We start from the raw sequence: 21432 nt of genomic DNA, 5'->3' as shown, positions 1-21432 counted from the left end.
TTGCAATAAACTTTTAAAATTAGACTAATTTCAATGATAGCTACGATTCCTGAATCAGCTTCAAATGGTGATTCTTCTTCACTGGACAGTTTTGTTGTTCTTTCTTTCTTTTTCAAAACACTTTTTTAAAGTTTTGGTTTCTATGGGTGATAGTTCGTTCTTAATTAGGTTGCATCTGACGCTTCAACCGTGGTAAGATTCAAACAGCCTAGGAAAAATTAAATATTAAATCTTTGTTATATTTTTAGACTGACGCACGCCTCAGATCAACAAGAAAACTTGACCAATAAAGTCTTGACGAATGAAGATCAGGTTGAGACGTCAAGAACAAAACTGCAACAAACATCAAAAAAAATGTGTGCACCGAATGCGGGGAACCATTTCGACAGGCTGTATCACTTCGTATTCATATGGCGTCACATTCTGGCTTAAGACCATATGAATGTCAAACTTGTAAGGTATTGAAAGGGCTTGTTGAATTCTGTCGACTACACCTTTTCAAATAAATTTTGGTTAGATCTTAGCAAATGTGACAGGCACATCTTGGGAAATGTAATTGGCATGTGTAATAGCAAATTTTGTCTTAGCACATGTGATAGGGAATTCCTCCCCCTAAGGATGGTCTGAAGGTTCAGATTCGGAGGCTCTCAAAAGGAAATTTGAAAAGTGGTTCCCCGTCACAGTTGTCTTTATTTAAGACAGTGTAAATATCAAAGCTATCAGGCATGTAAAATGCTACTAAAGCTTTTTTTAAAACGATATCATGTTAAACAGTGGAATTTATAGTAGAATTCGAATTAAAATTGGTTACCGTTTATTTTGTTGAGTTTGTACAAAAAAAAATACCCCATGTGTATATATATTCAAATGCGTATAGTTGCAAAAAAGCCGGATTTGCCAGTTTTTTGTTGCTTCTCTCCTCTTTATCAGGCCTTTGACCCGCACGAGTCACACTTGATACAGCCTTCAGACCTCACGTGTTTATTATCATGACGTTTTTTTTTGTTTTTTTTTTTAGTTAAGATTGGGTTTGTATGGCCTTTATTCTTTCTCAAGGCTTCAAACAAAACTAGATTTTCATATTTTTCTATGCTGATTGATTCAGATATATTTTTTTTTGTGCAAAGGAAAAAGTGTACCTACAAACACACTTGTTTATATATAAATTTAGTATTAGAGCTCATCTCTTGCTAACAAAAAGCTGGATTTGTCGGTTTTTGTCTTCTCCATCTGCTTGATTAGGCCTTCAGTTCTTGTCAGTCGCTGTCTTTGACTTTTGGTTCCTGCAAATATAGCCCAATGTCAATGTTTTGAAAAGAGCGAGGCTTTGAAAAGATGTGGCTGGAGGAGGAGCTTACACAGCTGTCTGGTCTCAGACAGCCTGGTGCTGCAATGAGTTTTTTAGTTGTAGTGTACTAGTAGCAGTTGTAGTAGTAGATTACGATTACGTTAAAACAGCGAGTAGAAAATATGTAGAAACAAAACACCCATGGATAGAGTAAACAATGACATTCTTCGTTTTACATTCTTCTACTCTAGTACGCTTGTTATCATGCCCTCGAATTTCCTGTTTTTAAATATTTTTTTAGCTTCCGTCCATTCATATTGTTTCAAAATCATTTTGCATATTTGTTTCCATTTTTAGCGTGACTAGTTTTGCTTTTTTGGATTTTCTAGTATGAAGAAGAAAGGAACCCACTTTGTTTTTGGTATAACATTAAGTAGGACAAATCTCTCCCTCTCTTGAATAATTCCTTCTTCGTGTGTATCTAGTAGACTGTAGGACACTCTTTGCACTTTTATAATCAATCTTTATAATCTTTTTCAGGCCTAAAAAGTAGGGCCTTCCCTGTCTAAAGATAGTGTTCATAATCTACTGATGTTCTTGTATCGTTGTGGATAATAATAAATTTTTGTATTTTAGATGCGTTTTGACAAGGCTTGCGAGCTGTCTCGACATAAGAAGATTCATTCTAAGAACTACCGTCCCTTTGGATGCCCTCAGTGTGGTCGAGCCTTTTCTTCAAAGCACCATATGCAACGTCATGTTTTGACTGTTCACTTGAAGGAAAAACGCTATGCTTGTGATTTGTATGCTATTTTCTATCCCTTTTTAGTCTGTAAATTTCAGTGATAATAATAATGATAATTAAGCCAGGGATATACGCAGCAGTGTTCTTGGGGCCCGAATCCTCCAAAATACTAATTTATTTCGAATTTTCAGGTGCTTATTATTATAAATATCTGATATATTTTTATTACTTACTTACTTACTTAAGTCCCATCCGTCCTTGAAGGTCGTCGTGGGGCCTTTTTCCTCGTAACTGCGTGGATGTGCCGTCTGTATACTTCACGGTCTTTTGCTAGGCGAAGAAGGTCCGAGAGGCGGTGAGGTGCAAAGTTTTCCTTCCACCTTTTTGGGGGACAACCACGAGGACGAGAACCGTGAATTTGGCCTTCAAAGGTGATACAATACAAATAGTTTTTTTTATTATAATAATTGGTCGATTAGAAGTAGAAAAATAATTAAAAAAAAAGTTCCTGGGCAAGTAAAACAAACAATGAGTAAACAGAAAATAAAAGAATAAATCTAAATAAAAGAAGTTGGATTCATTTTGAGGGCGTAAAGAAGAGGAAAATTTCTAAGGATTGTTGTCAACCACCATTGTGAGTAACGGGATTGGTTGTGAGGTCAAGTGGAGAGTATCATGTCAAAGGGAAGAGTAATCTTTTGGGGATAAATCAGCTGTATTGGATTTTGATTATAACGCTTGGAAAACTTAGATATCGGTCATTTAATATTTCCAAAAAAATGTTGGGTTAGTTTTCTTGAAGAGGTATAAACAAAGGACTTTTGTGTCTTGAAAAACACCCTCTTAAACGACCTTTCTTGGGAAACTTCTACCAAATGACCATAGAAGCATGAAAAGACTGCAGATAGTTATGTTTTTGTGAGCTCATTTCACTTTTCTTCACATGCCACCAGTGAAAGATTCCAAAGTTGGTTGGCAACACTGGTTATTATCTAAATTGATTTGACTTTAGAGTAGAAAGTGTAGGTTCAGGTTTTTTGTGAGATAAATCAATTTAATAAGTTTTTTTAGATTTATGAATCCAAAAATCACTGAAGTGAATTTAATATCTAGAAATTTTTAAGGTATTGGCTTATAGGAACAATCTAACGTTTCATGAGGAAACCTTTTTTCCACTTTGTGCAAGAATAAGAAATTTTTTTTGGGGCCACTTTGGGAAGGAAATAGGAAAAGGGCAATTTGTACATCAAATATAATAATTGATAGCCACTGACTCCATAATACAAAATCATTAATTAACAGCTTGACATCTTAACTGCCATGCTTGCTTTACTTGGCTCAGACCCTGGGTTTAAAAAGTGGGTGGCTACCCCCCCCCCCCTCCCCCTAAACATCAGAACGGAATGAATAAGTATTACAATAAAAGAAAAATTATTCCTTTGACTTGAAGATGAGTAAAGTTTTGCTCATTTTTATAAATTTTAGATTTGACAGTTTTATAAATTTTAACCTGTGCTAACAAAAATTGAACGTAGGGTTATTTTCAACTTGCTGTTGCATTTAAATCCTTTGAACTTTCCTTTCAATAGTAGCTCCTTTTGAACTTTCGAAATTTTAGATTTAAAAGTCTTAAAAATTTTAAACTCTGCTAACAAGCATTGAGCCTAGGGTTATTTACAACTTGCTGTTTTATCTAAAGTTATATCTGAAAACGGTATGCTTTTAATCTGACACCTCATATGCACCCTTGGTGAACTTGGAACAGACCATAGATCAGCCAGCGGGGATGCTAGCTTTCACTTTTCCACCAGTAGAATCTTAATAGGATAAATGAATAGAAACAGAAGAAAAATAACGCTTGAAAATTTTAGAGTGAATTTTGCTCCTTATTTTTAATTTTAGATTTTAATATTTTTTTTTTTTAATTGATTTTAACCTGTACTTAAAAAAAAATACTGGCATCAAGTATCATTTTGGTTAGGTGGAATATGAATAATGTTTAAAATTTTTAGCCTAAAGTGGAGCTTCCAAATATAAATTTCAAATTTGTATCAGAGTCTATTTAATCTTGTTTCCTATCAGTGAATCTCGAAATAAGCTGATCAAATTGAAGGTGACTGGTTCAAACGCCAATCAAAGATTGACATTGCAGGGGAAGATAATATTTACATTTGTATCTGGTTGGCAAAATACTCTTTTTTCGTGTTCTGTAGGGAAGATTTTCTAATGGACGAGAGAAGATATTAGGGAAAAGATGGAGAAAATAGAGACAGAGAGAAAATGTTACAAAATGTTATGTTGTAATGATTTGATGAATCGCGTAGGCTTAAAAGTCACAACTAGGTCCAAGAGTTACTTCATAAAGTGTAAGTAAGATAAGACAATATTTATTACCAAAAAACGGCTCTGACTTGCTTAAATGGGCCGAATTCGTACTTTAACGTCAATAAACAAAAAAGAACAAAAAACAAACAACAACAAAAAATTATAAAAGGGTTAATGGCAAATACGTAAAAATATCAAAAACAATTAACATATCGATGCCAAATCAGCAAAAATACTAAAACAATGAAAATTCGTAAAATTAAAAAGGGAATAAACTAATTAAAACAAATAATAAATAATTAAAACAAAATTAAGGAAAATAATTAAAACAAAATTTAGTTATGCGTTAAAGAATAGAAAGATATAAAATGGCAAGATGAGGAGATTCACTGATTGAACTTGTCAACTATGTAAGGGACCAAAGTGAATTAAGTGCAAGTAAATGACCGATTATAAAGTTTTATAAATACTAGTTATTAGTTACATATTAATAATGTATATTTACATATGTCACTACATTAATGTTATTCGGTAAGTGTCATTACATATGAATAAATACTAGTTACAAACTGTAGAATGTTCTTATCTCTTCAGAAAGTGATTCATTCCAAACCTGTGGAATAAATGTTTATGTCAATACTATACACCGTTTCATGTACATAAACACTGTTTTATGTCAATACTTTTATGACAATACTAACAATGTTTAAATATGTCAAGAACAGTGTTTCTCTTAATGTACTAAAGACTATAACACTAATATCATAACTCTAATGATACCAAATGCTTCGTTCGATGTTGCTATTTTATATTGTTTAAGTTACTGAAAGTATTAGCCTCAAGCAAGGACAATAGTTCCGCCAGTGTAGGCTAAGAACCCTCTTCTTTTTCAAGTAGACTTCTTTTTGAGCCTAGACTAAGAGCTTAAACTGTCTTGCGGTTGGACCGCAAAACGTCTACTTGTTGTTTCCATTCCTCAACGTGGCCATGAGGGTGAGAAAGCAGGATTTTCCTTCCAGGATAGGGAGAAAGATTGAAGTTTATGGCAGATTGGAGTTTGACAACCACAAGAAATGTCGATTGTGTACAAAGCTGTTTTTCTCTCTCTCTCTCTCTTTCCATCACTCTCTCCTCTCTCTCTCTCTCTCTGTCTTGTCGTCAGAAAATGCTTTCTTTGTTTTTTCTGTTCTTTTCTCTTTTGTTTTAGTATGTGAAAGTATTTTCAACCTTTCTAAATGGCGATTTCCTAGGCGAGTGATTAGCATGCTTGACTTGAAAACGCTTGTCCGTGAGGACAAGGGTTCGAGTCCTGGTGTCGCTGTTTATTTGATTTGGAACGGGGGTCAATGGTGTGACTCTGTAAGCTCATCCAGAGTCGACCAAGTTCTAAATGGGCACCTGGAGAAATCTGGGGAAGGTAAACAGGAAGGGTTTGCGAAAGCCCAGAAGTCCATAAAACGGAGATCAGCACCGCCAATAGGGACTGTAAAGCTCATAGCCCTATTCTTGACTTTTTTAAATGGTGATTTCCAGTAAATTAGTGTCCTGTTTATCAGTACAATTCATTTATATAATTATTTTACAGTTGCTCCAAGCGATTTCCGACAATGTCAAATCTTGAACAACATCGAGTAACTCACAGTACTGAACGTCCATATCAGTGTGACTATTGTGACATGACGTTCACATGCAATGCTTATAAACGGAAACATATGAATATCACACATGCACTGATCAAACCGTTTAAATGTGGATTTTGCTCTGTTTCATTTTCATCAAGCTATCACCTGAAGAGACACCTGCTGATCCATTCAGAGTCGAAGCCATTTTCGTGTGATCAATGTGGCTTCTCTTGTTTGTCAAAATACGCCCTGCAAAGACATACAGCCGTTCATACTGGAATTAAACCGTTCTCGTGTGAGCATTGCCCAGCTGCCTTCGCTTTCAATGAAAGGTTTGCTATGTGTTTATTTGCTTTTATGTGTGTATACATTTTTAATAATGAGGGAGATGGGAGCAGGGGTGGATCCAGGGGTATCTGAAGACCCCTTCAAAATCAAGATCATTTTGTTTGATCAATGTAGCCTCTGTATGTCTAAATACGCGCTGCAAACACATACCAACACAGTGTTCCGCGCTGCAAACACAGTGTTCCTTTGTTCGTGCTACGTTCGCTTTTAGTAAAATGGTTTACTTTGTATTTATCTTTTGGAATTGGGCAAACTTTGGGCAAAAACTAAATTGGTCAATTATATCAAACTTTATAGGAAATAGGAAGAGTGTAGAATGAATGTTTTGTTCCAAAACGACTACTCACCAGCTCAAATGGCTGAATTTGTGTTCTTGCCAGATAAATATAAGGATTAAGACAACATGGTTAGTAACTACGTAAATTATACTCTAATGCAGCTACGTAACTACATAACTAGATAAGTACACTCTTAAGTATACTAAGTAGATATAAGTATCTTAAGTATATAAGTATCTTAAGAATATACATAGTATACTCTAAGTATACTCGTAACTACATAAATATACTCTTAATATTAAGACAGCACATCTAATGATTAATTTGCAGTCGATGTTCGATTTCTTGTGATCAATATGACTTTTTGTGAAAATACGCTCTGAAATGCATGGTACACCATTTGTCCGGCTGCCTCTATTTTCAGTGAGAGGTCTTTTATATACGGGCATTCATCAACGTTTAATCGAAAGGCAGGCAATGACGCCATCTTCAAGAAAAGAAGATGCTCCTTTCCTGAATGAGTCACTAGATGTAGTGGAAGATATGAATCAAAAATAGTTATTTTTCAGTTGCAAATGTTAAAAGTTTTTCATACACTCTAAGTGGTATGATGATGTGTTGTATCACAAGTAGTGTTTGAAGCTGATTATTTTTTACGTGTTTTTTATTCTTTTTTTTTAAGTGTAGTATTTTGCTAATTATTTTTTTAAGTAGAAAGACAAATCAGGATAATAATTGAAGACTGAAAATGCGAATCCGATTCACAAAAATAGAAGTTTGAGCCATCATAAGCTCAACTTTTTGTTCCTCATTTTATTGGTTTGATTGGGGCTGAAAAGTTCTGAAATAGAACTGAGGCGATCAAATACTCCTATGGCACTTCTCTCCTTAAGACCCAGAATTCAAACCAAAATTGAAGTTATTAAAGAAAAAAAGAAAATAATAAATGTAATTGTAAAACATTGTTGATCTCCCTCACATCCTCTACATTGCACCCTTCTGGAAGATTCTTACATACGCTGTTAAACTGAAAATTTACTCCACTTTCTTCCGTTTTGAAAAATACCTAATGAGATTTGGATGTGCAGTTTAAAGCTCATCAATAGCCTTCATATAGCAGATCCTACTATAGCTGTTGCTAAACTTATAGAGAACCACAAATGAAAGATTTTAAAACATGTTTGGAACCAACACTAGTTACAGTGTCAAAATTGTATAGTGCTCTTTTTTTCTTTTTTTTTCTTTTTTTTTTCTTTTTTTTTTGTAGTGCTCCGTCATTTTCGTTATGTATGAAAACGGTTTTTCAATAAATAAGTGTAATATAGGACTGAAAGAGTTGATTTCTTAACCCTAATGAGTCCTTTTTACTCATTTCGTTAACCCTAATGAGTCCTTTGTCTCCTTGAAAAAATGTTGACAAAAGTTTTAAAACCGCAAGATGTTTTAACCATTTAAAAATAATTCTAAGCACTTTTAACCTCTCTGGTTAAAATTTTCGTGATCTCTCTCTGATTAATATATATATATATATATATATATATATATATATATATATATATATATATATATATATATATATATATATATATATATATATATATATATATATATATATATATATATATATATATATATATATATATATATATATATATATATATATATATATATATATATATATATATATATATATATATATATATATATATATATCTGTATGGTTATATACTATCTATATACTTCTGTATGGCTGAATTTGTAAAGCCGGAGATTTTACGCCAGCTTTCGAACTATAAGCTATTTCTCTATTGACGATCTGGTACTTTCATGATCTACGCCCTACCGCTCTAGTTAATCATTCATTAATGCATTGCAGAACTGTTTTTTTTTGTTTTTTTTTTTGTTAGTTTCTTTCAGCTTAACGGAAGACAAGACAAAGAGAAATGACAGAATGGATGAAAAATATATAATGTGGGCTATATATTTGCACATTAGGGGGGGGGGGTAAAATATTGGACAGTGTGAAGTTAGAAAACAATTATTATTATATAAAATGCAGAATAATTGTACATAAGACATTTGTCATGCAGGCCCGCTATACTTTACCCTCAGCCCATTGCCTGATGTACAAATATATAGCCCAAATTTGTTTATAAATTATTATATTTTTATCATACTTAAGTATTTTTCATTAGGATTGAGCATCAGAAAAACACATTAGAAGAATATGAGGTAGGGCGTAGATCATACAAGTACCAACGATCTTAGTGAGCGTTTTTACGTATACCCTGATGCGTTTTAACTTGAGAGTTTGGCTCAATAAAATTGAATTTTTGTATTCCAGATGTGTGGTCTTAGTATAGAGGTTTAAGCTCGTCCGTTGTCACCTAACACGCCGTTTGTTCGCTTGGATAAAACGAGTTTCATTTTTAATGATTCTATCTTGGAACGCTGGAAGAAAACGCTACCTTGTTTCAGCCCTTAAGTCCGATTTTTACAAAATCGCAAAATGCTCTAAAAAATGCCAGAGGACTCAGTTGATCGAGATTAATTGAATCGAAGTTCCGATGATAAAGAAGAACAACGTTGCACTTCAGTCGGATTTTACTCGCTCGCCATTTTGAATAATTTTAAAAATTGGCCTTCTTTCGACTCCTGTAAAATGTTTTAATCCATTTCATGAATGAAAAAAAAACTTTAAACGCCGAGAATTTGGGCATGTCAGTAACCACTTCCCCCCCCCCCTCCCCAGCTATCTCCCTGGATTGATCTGTGAATAGAAAGTTCCTCTGATATTGCTTGTAAATTTTGTAACACGTTAATATTTGGTTGATAAAACGCAACTTGCATGGTGAAGGAGGCCAAATTGAGAGCTTTGGTCTTATATTAGGTTCACGATAGACTTTTATTTGAAACCAAAAGTATCACACAACCAAACATTCCATTTCATGAATGAAAAAAAAAACTTTAAACGCTGAGAATTTGGGCATGTCAATGGCCATTCCCCCCGTCCCCCCTCCCCAGCTATCTCCCTGGATTGATCTCTGAATAGAAACTTCCTCTGATTTTACTTGTCAATTTAGTAACACGTCAATATTTGGTTGATAAAACGCAACTTGCATGGCGAAGTAGGCCAAATTGAGTGCTTTGGTCTTATATTAGGTTCACGATAGACTTTTATTTGAAACCAAAAGTATCACACAACCAAACAAAAGAACTCTGAAATAAAATGGGCATTCTACTTTACAATATAAAACGAGTATTTTTTATCTAATTTATACTTTTTGTTAGCTTTTTGGGAAAACTGGTTTTGCCTGTTGATTTTGTGAAAGATGAGCACGTGAATCTTTGATTGGTAAGCTGCATCTTGCATGGCGTAGTAGGCCAGATTAAGAGCTTTGGTAAAATATTAGGTCTACAATAAACTTTTATTTGAAACAGTTAGTATCACACAACCAAACAAAAGACCCTGAAATAAAGTAGGCATTTCTCTTAACAGCAAAGAACGAGAGTTTTTTTTTATCTACTGCATACTTTTCATAAGCTTTTAAGGGAAAATTATGGATGTTAGATTATTTGAAAGACCAATATAATTACCATTGCTATTTAGATAATGCAACTCAATTTTGTAATTAACTTTAGCCGTTTTGGAATACATAGTATACTATTAAATAAAACTAAAAACTTGTTTATGCAAAAATAATAGTACCCCGAATATTTTGGCTTCTCTTCCGCCAGCCATTACCATCAGGAAAGAAAGATGAACAATCTGCTATGGTCATTACAGCTTAAGAAGTTGTAGTTTTCTTTTGACGGTGTAGTTGTCTTTGGGAAACTTTATGGGCGAAAATTGTTGTAAATTTTAACCATTTAGCTGTACTTACATATTTTCACTATTCAACGTGGCAACACGGACGAAATTGTGGTGCTGCCCTGAAAACTTTATAATTTTGAAACAATAGAAAAATATTATAAAACCGCTGATTTCAGGTGTGAGTCGACCTATTATAAATTTAACGGACAAAAAATGTTTTCATTTTAGTGTTCTTGGTACTTAAACGTATCATCTTTTCCTTCTTATTACATAATATTTATACATTTTAATGCTTTTAAATATTTTTAAGCCCCTAAAAAAGGGTAAAAAAAATTAATCTTGATGCTAAAAGCGAAAGCGTTCGTAGTCATGAAATAGAGAACTGCTCTCTAATAGTTACAAAAATAATTATATGACATGTGTTTATAAGTGTTATTATGTTTATAATAGTTATATATATATATATATATATATATATATATATATATATATATATATATATATATATATATATATATATATATATATATATATATATATATATATATATATATATATATATATATATATATATATATATATATATATATATATATATATATATATATATATATATATATATATATATATAATTACCTTTCTAGACCACACTGGCTAAACATGACGTATGACAAACAAGAAAGGAAAAAACAATAATATAAATAAATTACCGAGAAAACTTATTTTTTCATTTTTTAGCACTGAAGACGGCTTGATGGAGGTCCTTGCCGAAATATTTGCTTTTGTCCTTTTGGTTTCTTTTCTGTCCGTTGGCTGATATTATCCTCGTTGTCTCGGCTATTTAATTATATTTTTTGTTTCTTGTTTGTCATACGTTTATAATAATCGTTATAAAAAGATGTTATGATAGTTATAAAATAGCTTTAGTAATAATTTTAAAAATTTAAGGAAAAAAATATTAAAAAATGTGTCAATAAATACAAAATAGTTACAAAATCTGTCACAGTTTTGCAGCTTTAATCTCAATAAGTTCTAATTTTCCAGGTAGCAGGAAAATAACTTTTATGTGTTCTTAATTAGTCCCAAGATCCGCTTGTTTTACAGTTAGATTTCTTTCATTTGGTTTTTTAGTTTTTGGTCTTTTTTTTTGGGGGGGGTGGGGTGCATTAGTTCTTAGGTTTTTTTTTGGTTTTTTTAGGTTTTAGTATAATGTTGTAGGACAGGAAACTAAACCTTCATCCTATTGATTCATGCTCTACATTAAGAAATCTTGTTCTAAACTTCATGCAGAGACCACGTCTTCCTCTTCTTCTAAACACTAATAGTCATAGTCGTTACCTTAATGGGATTAATTTTATTACTTACCTATTTTTGACGGGAACTATACTCCGTTCTGTCTCACCTGGCATCCACAGTTTCACTAATAGCCGATTTCCATTGGGCATGATCGAATGTAGCAGCTTTGAATTAGTACAGCCTGTAAACGGGCATTTGATTTTCAGAAAATGTAATCCTCTAAACAGATGAATTGAAACAAATGCATTAAAAAATTCAGAAAAGTTGAAAAAAACTTTTTTTTCAGGCTATAATAAATTAGTTCTGTCCATAGTTCGAAAAGTGATCACTTAACCTGTATTTGCGTTTAGTTAAAAAGCTTATTTGATATATTATGGTTCTCTTCCTTCAGGTTGAAGCAGCACATGCTAACTCATACTCAGGAGAAGGCATTCTGCTGTCACATTTGCGGTGCTCGTTTCAACTTGAAATGCTCCTTGGATCAGCATACTCGTAAACACACTGGAGAGCAGCCTTTCTCATGCAAGGTGAGAAATTCTACGTTTGGGACATTTACCCTGCTATATAAATCTAACCTGCTTTTTCGCTGCTCAGGGGATGAGCATTTAACCGATTGAGTAAATTTTTCGGGCTTTTTACTGAGTAAAAATGTTCTAACTTAAATAGAACTATAAATGTGTACGTACATGTGTTCAATGGGGATTAGCGACAGCTAGAAAATACAACTTGATCAGTCCAAATAGATCTTACCTGTTTGGCCAAACTTTTATGAAAATTGTGATATTCTGTTAGCTTCATCAAAGCTAATAAGAGGTAATAAAGAAAGATGATAACAACAACTCTGCTTTGAATTCCGAGTTTTAGCAAAGTTCGAATCTGATCCAGCTTTACTGTATATCTAAATTTCAACACTGTGAGTGACATGCTTTTTTGCCCTAATTTTAAGGTTCAGTTGTGATTACTGAGGATGTGTTGTTAATCTTTCGGCTTCCACGCATTGGACTAAAATACAAAATATTGCTTATCGAAGGTTTTTAATATGTCACATGGACCTAGCATTAGAAGCTGTCTTTTTGACCTAGGATTTGAAATATCATTCCCAAAGAAAACTACATAAATTAGAAAGGTGTATTATGGAGGAAAAATATCAAATCTGTCTCTTATGCTAACCGCATTACATATTGACATCCTTCTTCTACAACATTGGAAACCGAACCAAATTTGACGAATAAAAATAAGAAGACTTTTAATTAAACATATCGTCCTTCGAGAGAACATATGCTAAAATTGGAACGGTAAAAAGAAGATTAGCATAGCCCCTGCGTATGGATGACACGCAAAACCGTGAAACGCTCTATGTTTTTTCCCTAACGAGTGCCCTTACGAGGATAGGCTGTGTATAAAAGGCTGTTCCGGTGTTGTGAGATGGTTTGGGATCCCTGTTCTGTCATAAGCTACTTCCTCCGTCCCTATCTCGAAAAGGGAAGCCCTATTTGCGAGGACGGAAAGTGGTGTCGGAGGGGACCTTTTACGATTTCGCTTAACAACAACCGTGTCTAAAAACGGCACTACAAAGTGATCCTGAGGAGTGGCGCCCTTGGAAGAAATCATAGCCTAGTAAAAGACACAGTAATTTACTACATTCTCATTAATCCTATTCTTCACGATAATAAATCACTAGAAAATGGAGATTAGAATGATTCAAAAGTCCGGCTCTGGTCATCAGTGGCGTTCCGGCCTCTCTTGTGTCCGGGGCAAAATCTTGATTTGCCCCCCCCCCTTTTTTTTATAAAATTCTTACGCCAAATTTTAACATAATTGTCATTCATCAATAAAATAATTTTCAATTTATTAATTGATTAATTAATTATTGTTCAATTATTTTTAATTTATTATTCAAACTATTAAACTATTAATAATTATTCTAATTTGATCATTTTAATTGTTATTTTTCAATTATTTTTTAATTTATTTTGTTTTACCGATTTTAATTAATCGTTTATTTATTATTTTCGATTATTGACTGCGCTCTCTACTTCATTTTAATAAACATAAAATTTTACAAATTGCAAAGTGATAATAACTTTCAGATTATTTAAACGAAATTTTGCGCCCCTAAAATTTCTGCGCCCAGGGCAAGTTCCCCCTGTGTCCCTCCCCTAAAACTGCCTCTGCTGGTCATGTAAGTTAATAATGCAAGTGATAAAACCTGTCTATATTGTAAGTAAGCTCCTCTTACTTGGTATATCACGTCATATCATTCTTGCACACATTCTGTTGTCTTTGCAGAATCTAGGTACTTCTTTTTTTTAATGATTATTTGAAAAAAACTACGTTTTCTAAAGAGTTAAAGAGGCTGAGTTACAAGGTCGAACCTTAAAACGTACAGGGATTAGAAGGCACAGTTGGGGGCTGCCGCCCCCCAAACCCCCCGCTTTCGCAGCCTTTAAATAAAAATAAATTCTTTAAACTGAAAGTAAGGAGCGACATTAAATCTTAAAACGAACAGAAATTATTCCGTATATAAAAGGGGCTGTGCCCTCCTCAACGCCTCGCTCTTTACGCTAAAGTTTGACTTTCTCACAACTCTTTTTTAAACAATAAAAACTTGAGCGTAAAGAGCGAGGCGTTGAGGAGGGTACAGCCCCTTTCATATACGGAATAATTTCTGTTCGTTTTAAGATTTAATGTCGCTCCTTACTTTAATGTAAGCTCCCAGGCCCCAGGAAAGCTTATCCTCTAAATTTCAGCCCGATCAGACAACGTTAAAGGGGGGGGGGGTTGTGATGGGAAAAATTAACATGGGCTATTATAGGAAAATGAGGTTTTTCGTAAATGTAAATTCGGGGGATAATTTTTTCGGTCTGAAAATATCAAAAGGCCCTAACAGGTTGAATTCTGCTTCGAATGAGTGCTCATTCACCCGGATCAGTTGCCAACTGTTGCCTGTAGGCTTGGATAAGAAAAAAAAGAAATGAATTTTAAGTGGCTATATTTGGTTTTTTGAAAACAGGGAAGGAGTGATTGGATTGAGCTGAAATTTCGAGGACAAGCTCCCGGGCCCTAGGAAAGCTTAACCTCTAAATTTCGTTGCCCAATCGGACAACGTTAAAGGGGGGCCGTGGTACGTGGGTTTAAACTTCCGGCCCAGTATACCCCATGAAGATACAGTTGGAGCAGGATGATATTTTGTAAGTTTCTTAGCTTTAGCTTAGGCTACAAAATGCGAGTACTGCAATCTCTCTGCGGCCTCTAGGACCTGAAATTGCTTAACATTGTGTTGGGTCGCCTCTTTATAGAGGCACAAGTGTGCCTTCTTGAAAAAAAATATTGTCGGTTAACTATTCGACTTAAGTTGCACTTTTTTTAGAATTAAACTTGAATAAAAATATTGAAAACTTAAAACTTAACAGTTTAATTTGTTTTAGGCCGTACTGTTTGTTTTAGGCCGTAATTTGTTTTAGGCCGTAATTTGTTTTAGACTTTATCGCTCGTTGTTGTTATCCAATCACTTATGGCCTATATACATGACGCTAAAGCTTTTTATTTTAAATCTAATAAGCTTTCTCTTAAGGTTCTACAATCAACCAATCTTTATGAAGGGTCAAAAGAAAAAAAATACATAAAGGCCATAGCGTTTTTTATTTATTGCCCCCAAATGGAGGTGCTTGATTTAGAGAACTTTTTGTCAACTAGAAGATTCCTGATTTAAAAACTTAATTTTTGATCTAAGTCTTTAAATAGTGATTGATTGTTCATCATTTCATCTGGATAAGATTTTTTGAGAATTATAACGGCCCTGATGGGCCGAGCTTGAATTTTTGAGTCAATATATGAGTAATTGAAAACCGACCAAAAATTTGAACAGGACAAAAGATATCTTAGGTAAGATGACGTCGCGTATGTAACAAGATTTTAAAATTAGGATTCGTCAGAAATATTATTTGTTATTAAACATTCAAGAAGATAAAAAAAAATACAAGAAAAGGAATAAAGGATAACGAATATGCATGTAACGTAAAAAGACAAAGATGAAAAGGAATAAGAAAGGGAAGTGTAAGAGATAACAAGAAATGGAGAAGCTTTTGGGATGGGTTATTTGTCTGTTGGATAACGGCATAAAAGAGAATAAAAACTGTAGTGTATATTCTTTTAATGGAAGGAGAAACATTTTACTTCCTTCCCCGAAACATAACACTATATGTCCCATTACCCTCCCCCCCCCCAAAAAAAAAGTTAATCTTGGAAATTTGTCTCGGTTCTCCAGGAATGTGACAAGACAGGTTTACTCTTTTGTAGTGATTGGAACTCGACTGGACTGTTCAGAGAAATAATGGCTTCAGTCACCTATTTTGTAACCTCACCTGATCGGCTAGATGTTACAATACTTTCCAGTTGTATTAAGTAAAGTGACCACTGTTTTGTAACCACTGATTATGGTGGTTAAAACAAGAACTAATCACAACTAATCTGCATGGTGGTACTAAAATAGAATTTCTAAATAAACTAAAATAGTCATTGCCTTGTATAACCCGACCTGATCAATGTTACAACACTTTCCGGTTATATAAATTAAGGTGACTACTGATCTGTAACCAATGATGATAATGATGAAGAGAACAACTAATTGGAACTAGTCTGTATGGTGGCACTAAAATAGAATTTGTCATTACCTCCCTCCGGATCAATGTTACAACACTTTCCGGTTATATAAAGTAAGGTGACCGCTGTTCTGTAACAAATAATGATGAAAAAGAAGAGAATAATTAATTGGAACTACAGAAATGGAACTAATCTGTATGGTGACACTAAAATAGACTTTGGTCATTATGGAATTTGTCATTACCTTGTATAACCTCCCCCCGGATCAATGTTACAACACTTTCCGTTATATACAGTAAGGTTACCACTGTTTTGTAGCTAATGATGATGGCGATGAAGAGAATAACTAATTGGAACTAATATGTATGGTGGCACTAAAATAAATTTTGGTCATTATAGAATTTGTGCATTACCTTGTATAACCTCCCCCCGGATCAGTGTTACAACACTTTCCAGTTATGTTAAGTAAGATGGCCACTGTTTTGTAACTAATGATGATGGCGATGAAGAGAAGAACTAATTGGAACTAATATGTATGGTGGCACTAAAATAGATTTTGGTCATTATATAATTTGTGCATTACCTTGTATAACCTCCCCCCGGATCAATCTTACAACACTTTCCAGTTATGTTAAGTAAGATGGCCACTGTTTTGTAGCTAATGATGATGGCGATGAGAAGAATAACTAATTGGAACTAATCTGTATGGTGGCACTAAAATACACTTTGGTCATTATAGAATATGTGCATTACCTTGTATAACCTCCCCCCGGATCAGTGTTACAACACTTTCCAGTTATGTTAAGTAAGGTGGCCACTGTTTTGTAACTAATGATGATGGCGATGAAGAGAAGAACTAATTGGAACTAATCTGTATGGTGGCACTAAAATAGACCTTGGTCATTATAGAATTTGTGCATTACCTTGTATAACCTCCCCCCGGATCAGTGTTACAACACTTTCCAGTTATGTTAAGTAAGGTGGCCACTGTTTTGTAGCTAATGATGATGGCGATGAAGAGAAGAACTAATTGGAACTAATATGTATTGTGGCACTAATATATATTTTGTTCATTATAGAATTTGTGCATTACCTTGTATAACCTCCCCCCGGATCAATCTTACAACACTTTCCAGGTATGTTAAGTAAGTTGGCCACTGTTTTGTATCTAATGATGTTGGCGATGAAGAGAATAACTAATTGGAACTAATCTGTATGGTGGCACTAAAATAAACTTTGGTCATTATAGAATTTGTGCATTACCTTGTATAACCTCCCCCCGGATCAGTGTTACAACACTTTCCAGTTATGTTAAGTAAGGTGGCCACTGTTTTGTAACTAATGATGATGGCGATGAAGAGAAGAACTAATTGGAACTAATCTGTATGGTGGCACTAAAATAGATTTTGTTCATTATAGAATTTGTGCATTACCTTGTATAACCTCCCCCCGGATCAATGTTACAACACTTTCCAGTTATGTTAAGTAAGATGGCCACTGTTTTGTAGCTAATGATGATGGCGATGAAGAGAATAACTAATTGGAACTAATCTGTATGGTGGCACTAAAATAAACTTTGGTCATTATAGAATTTGTGCATTACCTTGTATAACCTCCCCCCGGATCAGTGTTACAACACTTTCCAGTTATGTTAAGTAAGATGGCCACTGTTTTGTAGCTAATGATGATGGCGATGAAGAGAATAACTAATTGGAACTAATATGTATGGTGGCACTAAAATAGACTTTGGTCATTATAGAATTTGTGCATTACCTTGTATAACCTCCCCCCGGATCAATGTTACAACACTTTCCAGTTATGTTAAGTAAGGTGGCCACTGTTTTGTAACTAATGATGATGGCGATGAAGAGAAGAACTAATTGGAACTAATATGTATGGTGGCACTAAAATAGATTTTGTTCATTATAGAATTTGTGCATTACCTTGTATAACCTCCCCCCGGATCAGTGTTACAACACTTTCCAGTTATGTTAAGTAAGATGGCCACTGTTTTGTAGCTAATGATGATGGCGATGAAGAGAAGAACTAATTGGAACTAATCTGTATGGTGGCACTAAAATAGATTTTGGTCATTATAGAATTTGTGCATTACCTTGTATAACCTCCCCCCGGATCAATGTTACAACACTTTCCAGTGATGTTAAGTAAGGTGGCCACTGTTTTGTATCTAATGATGATGGCGATGAAGAGAATAACTAATTGGAACTAATCTGTATGGTGGCACTAAAATAGATTTTGGTCATTATAGAATTTGTGCATTACCTTGTATAACCTCCCCCCGGATCAGTGTTACAACACTTTCCAGTTATGTTAAGTAAGATGGCCACTGTTTTGTAGCTAATGATGATGGCGATGAAGAGAATAACTAATTGGAACTAATATGTATGGTGGCACTAAAATAGACTTTGGTCATTATAGAATTTGTGCATTACCTGTATAACCTCACCCCGGATCAGTGTTACAACACTTTCCAGTTATGTTAAGTAAGATGGCCACTGTTTTGTAGCTAATGATGATGGCGATGAAGAGAATAACTAATTGGAACTAATCTGTATGGTGGCACTAAAATAGACTTTGGTCATTATAGAATTTGTGCATTACCTGTATAACCTCACCCCGGATCAGTGTTACAACACTTTCCAGTTATGTTAAGTAAGGTGACCACTTTTTTGTAGCTAATGATGATGGCGATGAAGAGAATAACTAATTGGAACTAATCTGTATGGTGGCACTAAAATAGACTTTGGTCATTATAGAATTTGTGCATTACCTGTATAACCTCCCCCCGGATCAGTGTTACAACACTTTCCAGTTATGTTAAGTAAGGTGGCCACTGTTTTGTAACTAATGATGATGGCGATGAAGAGAAGAACTAATTGGAACTAATATGTATGGTGGCACTAAAATAGATTTTGGTCATTATAGAATTTGTGCATTACCTCCCCCCGGATCAATGTTACAACACTTTCCAGTTATGTTAAGTAAGATGGCCACTGTTTTGTAGCTAATGATGATGGCGATGAAGAGAATGACTAAGTGGAACTAATCTGTATGGTGGCACTAAAACAGATTTTGGTCATTATAGAATTTCTGCATTACCTTGTATAACCTCCCCCCGGATCAATGTTACAACACTTTCCGGTTATATAAAGTAATGTGACCACTGTTTTGTAATCAAAGATGATGGTGATGAAGAGAAGAACTAATCTGTATGGTGACACTAAAATAAAATTTGGTCAAATATCATCCTTCAAACTAAGGGTTTCTGATTTGATAATTTTAAAGTTGGTTAAATATATAATTTGTTTGTAGATGGACATCATTTATGGTCCACTCTATTGAATTGAAATTATTGTAATGAATACATTGAGCAATGTCTGCTATTTAGACTGTTCAAGTTCGTGACATATTACAACCCTTAATTTGATACTGGATACAGCTTGGCACCTTTTCACCGCCACTCTTATTTATGGCCTGCGTGCTGTAAGAAATGTCCTTCTAATTTTAGAATTAATATCAAGTTGCTATGAATTTGGTAGAATCCGGCTTAAGCCAATGTCCTTTCAAGGATTTGTTTTAACCTAATGAATTTATTTTGTAACCCTTTCTCTTTTTAACACAATTTTCTTTCTTAGAAGGACTGAATTTAGCTATGTTTGTTTGACAAATAAAGGGGAACATATCTTTTATGCAGGGCGACACTGATGATAGAAGTCAGTTGGGGTTATGGCTTTGCGGAAGCTTCTCATATGTATGTAGAATGTAAGTCTGATGTGTTCCTTGCTCTTTCTTAATTTTATTATGTTAAAATCCTAGTAAATGGGTATATATCCCATTCTTTAATATTATTATTAGATTCTTTAAGCAGGAATGTATTAGCCTTAATATGTTAGTTATAATGCTTGCTTTTCTTTAATAATAATAATTTCACTTCTAGCTATTATATGAACAAGAATTGATCTTTGATTGTGAATAATATTGTTGAATCTTGGTTTATAATGAAATAACCATAACTATTAAGTAAAAAGTTGTCTTCTTTAATAATAAAATCTTAGTTTTTCTTATACCTGTGTTGTCTTGTATATTTTATTACGATGATTGGGATCTTCTCAAGATATCTCTCTCACTTGGTTCATTTCTTCTATTCGAGAGTAAATTAGGGGTACTTAGGTTTCATGGCTGAGTTTGGACATGGTGTCATCACCATGAGAAGAACCCCCCCCCCCCCCTTACAGTACCACTAGAATGCGGAATGTTTCAAATCGGAACAACAATTTTTTTGTATTTTTTATGGGTATCTCTAGGTGATTTACTGATTTTTCCTAATTTGGGATAACTAAAAACTAAATGGCGGTATAGTTTAGATGAAATCTGTTGATTTTTTAAATCTATAGTGCAAGCATTTTACAATGGTATGTACTTCCTAATTTTAATAGAATGTATGTCAAACTGTCTTTATTGAAGGTCAAATTAACATTTTAATACGTCTGTAGCTAAATCTACCTTACTTCAAACATATATTTGTTAGTTGTTTGGATTTGTTCTGTATACCTTAAAGCTATGCCTGAAGATTTCCTTGGATTGACCTCTTATTCATATGAAAATCTAACTTCCGATTATTTCAATTCATTCTAGATCTGTTCTCGTAAATTCTCTTCAAGAAGCAGTCTTAGTCGTCATAATCGTGTCCACACTGGAGTGAGGCCTTACGTCTGCGAAATATGCAATAAAGGCTTGTCTTCGCGTCGGGCATTAAGGAGACATTACTCTACCCATCAGCCACACGAGAAGAATCAGAAGCAGATAATCAGTACGGGTTTGTCTAATGGTGGAAGTTCTATTGAAGATAACGTGAAGAAAATTGTCTTTTCAACTGAAGGAAATGATATCCTTGAGGATGGGCAAGTTTTTCTTGTTCCCATGCAGGAATTGCCAGAAGAATTCTTTTTTCATGACATTGAAGGAAAAGTTTTGTAATTTCCTTGCTTTTTAAATAGAAACTTGTCATTAAATTATTCGTTTATTAATGTTTAACACTTTTGCATAAATTTGCTACAATTAATTCATAAGGTTGAACAGCAAAGCGAATCAAA

General features: G+C 34.0%; 1 protein-coding gene and 1 non-coding gene across 2 annotated transcripts; both read left to right on the top strand.

Moving 5' to 3' along the window:
- The first annotated feature begins 278 nt into the window (after positions 1–278).
- On the top strand, positions 279–21351 carry LOC148943720 (uncharacterized). Its single transcript, XM_089101016.1, has 5 exons — positions 279–458; positions 1925–2091; positions 5944–6312; positions 12108–12243; positions 20975–21351. The coding sequence occupies exons 1-5, from the start codon at positions 411–413 to the stop codon at positions 21314–21316; spliced, it is 1062 nt and encodes a 353-aa protein (XP_088957142.1). The 5' UTR covers positions 279–410; the 3' UTR covers positions 21317–21351.
- On the top strand, positions 12978–13080 carry LOC148943721 (U6 spliceosomal RNA). Its single transcript, XR_016143014.1, has one exon. It is a non-coding gene; the product is annotated as a U6 spliceosomal RNA (small nuclear RNA).
- Positions 21352–21432: the final 81 nt, after the last annotated feature.

The sequence above is a fragment of the Artemia sp. Qi Xiang Cuo genome, chromosome 15 (assembly GCF_049724085.1).
Source record: "Artemia sp. Qi Xiang Cuo chromosome 15, ASM4972408v1, whole genome shotgun sequence".
NCBI lineage: Eukaryota > Metazoa > Arthropoda > Branchiopoda > Anostraca > Artemiidae > Artemia > Artemia sp. Qi Xiang Cuo.
Note: the sequence above shows the minus strand (reverse complement) of the source record. Positions and strands in the feature narration are given on the sequence as shown.

Coding starts and splice junctions, on each gene's coding strand:
- LOC148943720 (XM_089101016.1), top strand. CDS start 411: ATGGCGTCACATTCTGGCTTAAGACCATATGAATGTCAAACTTGTAAG. Junction 2,092..5,943: donor AAACGCTATGCTTGTGATTT/GTATGCTATTTT, acceptor ATTATTTTACAG/TTGCTCCAAGCGATTTCCGA. Junction 12,244..20,974: donor AGCAGCCTTTCTCATGCAAG/GTGAGAAATTCT, acceptor AATTCATTCTAG/ATCTGTTCTCGTAAATTCTC.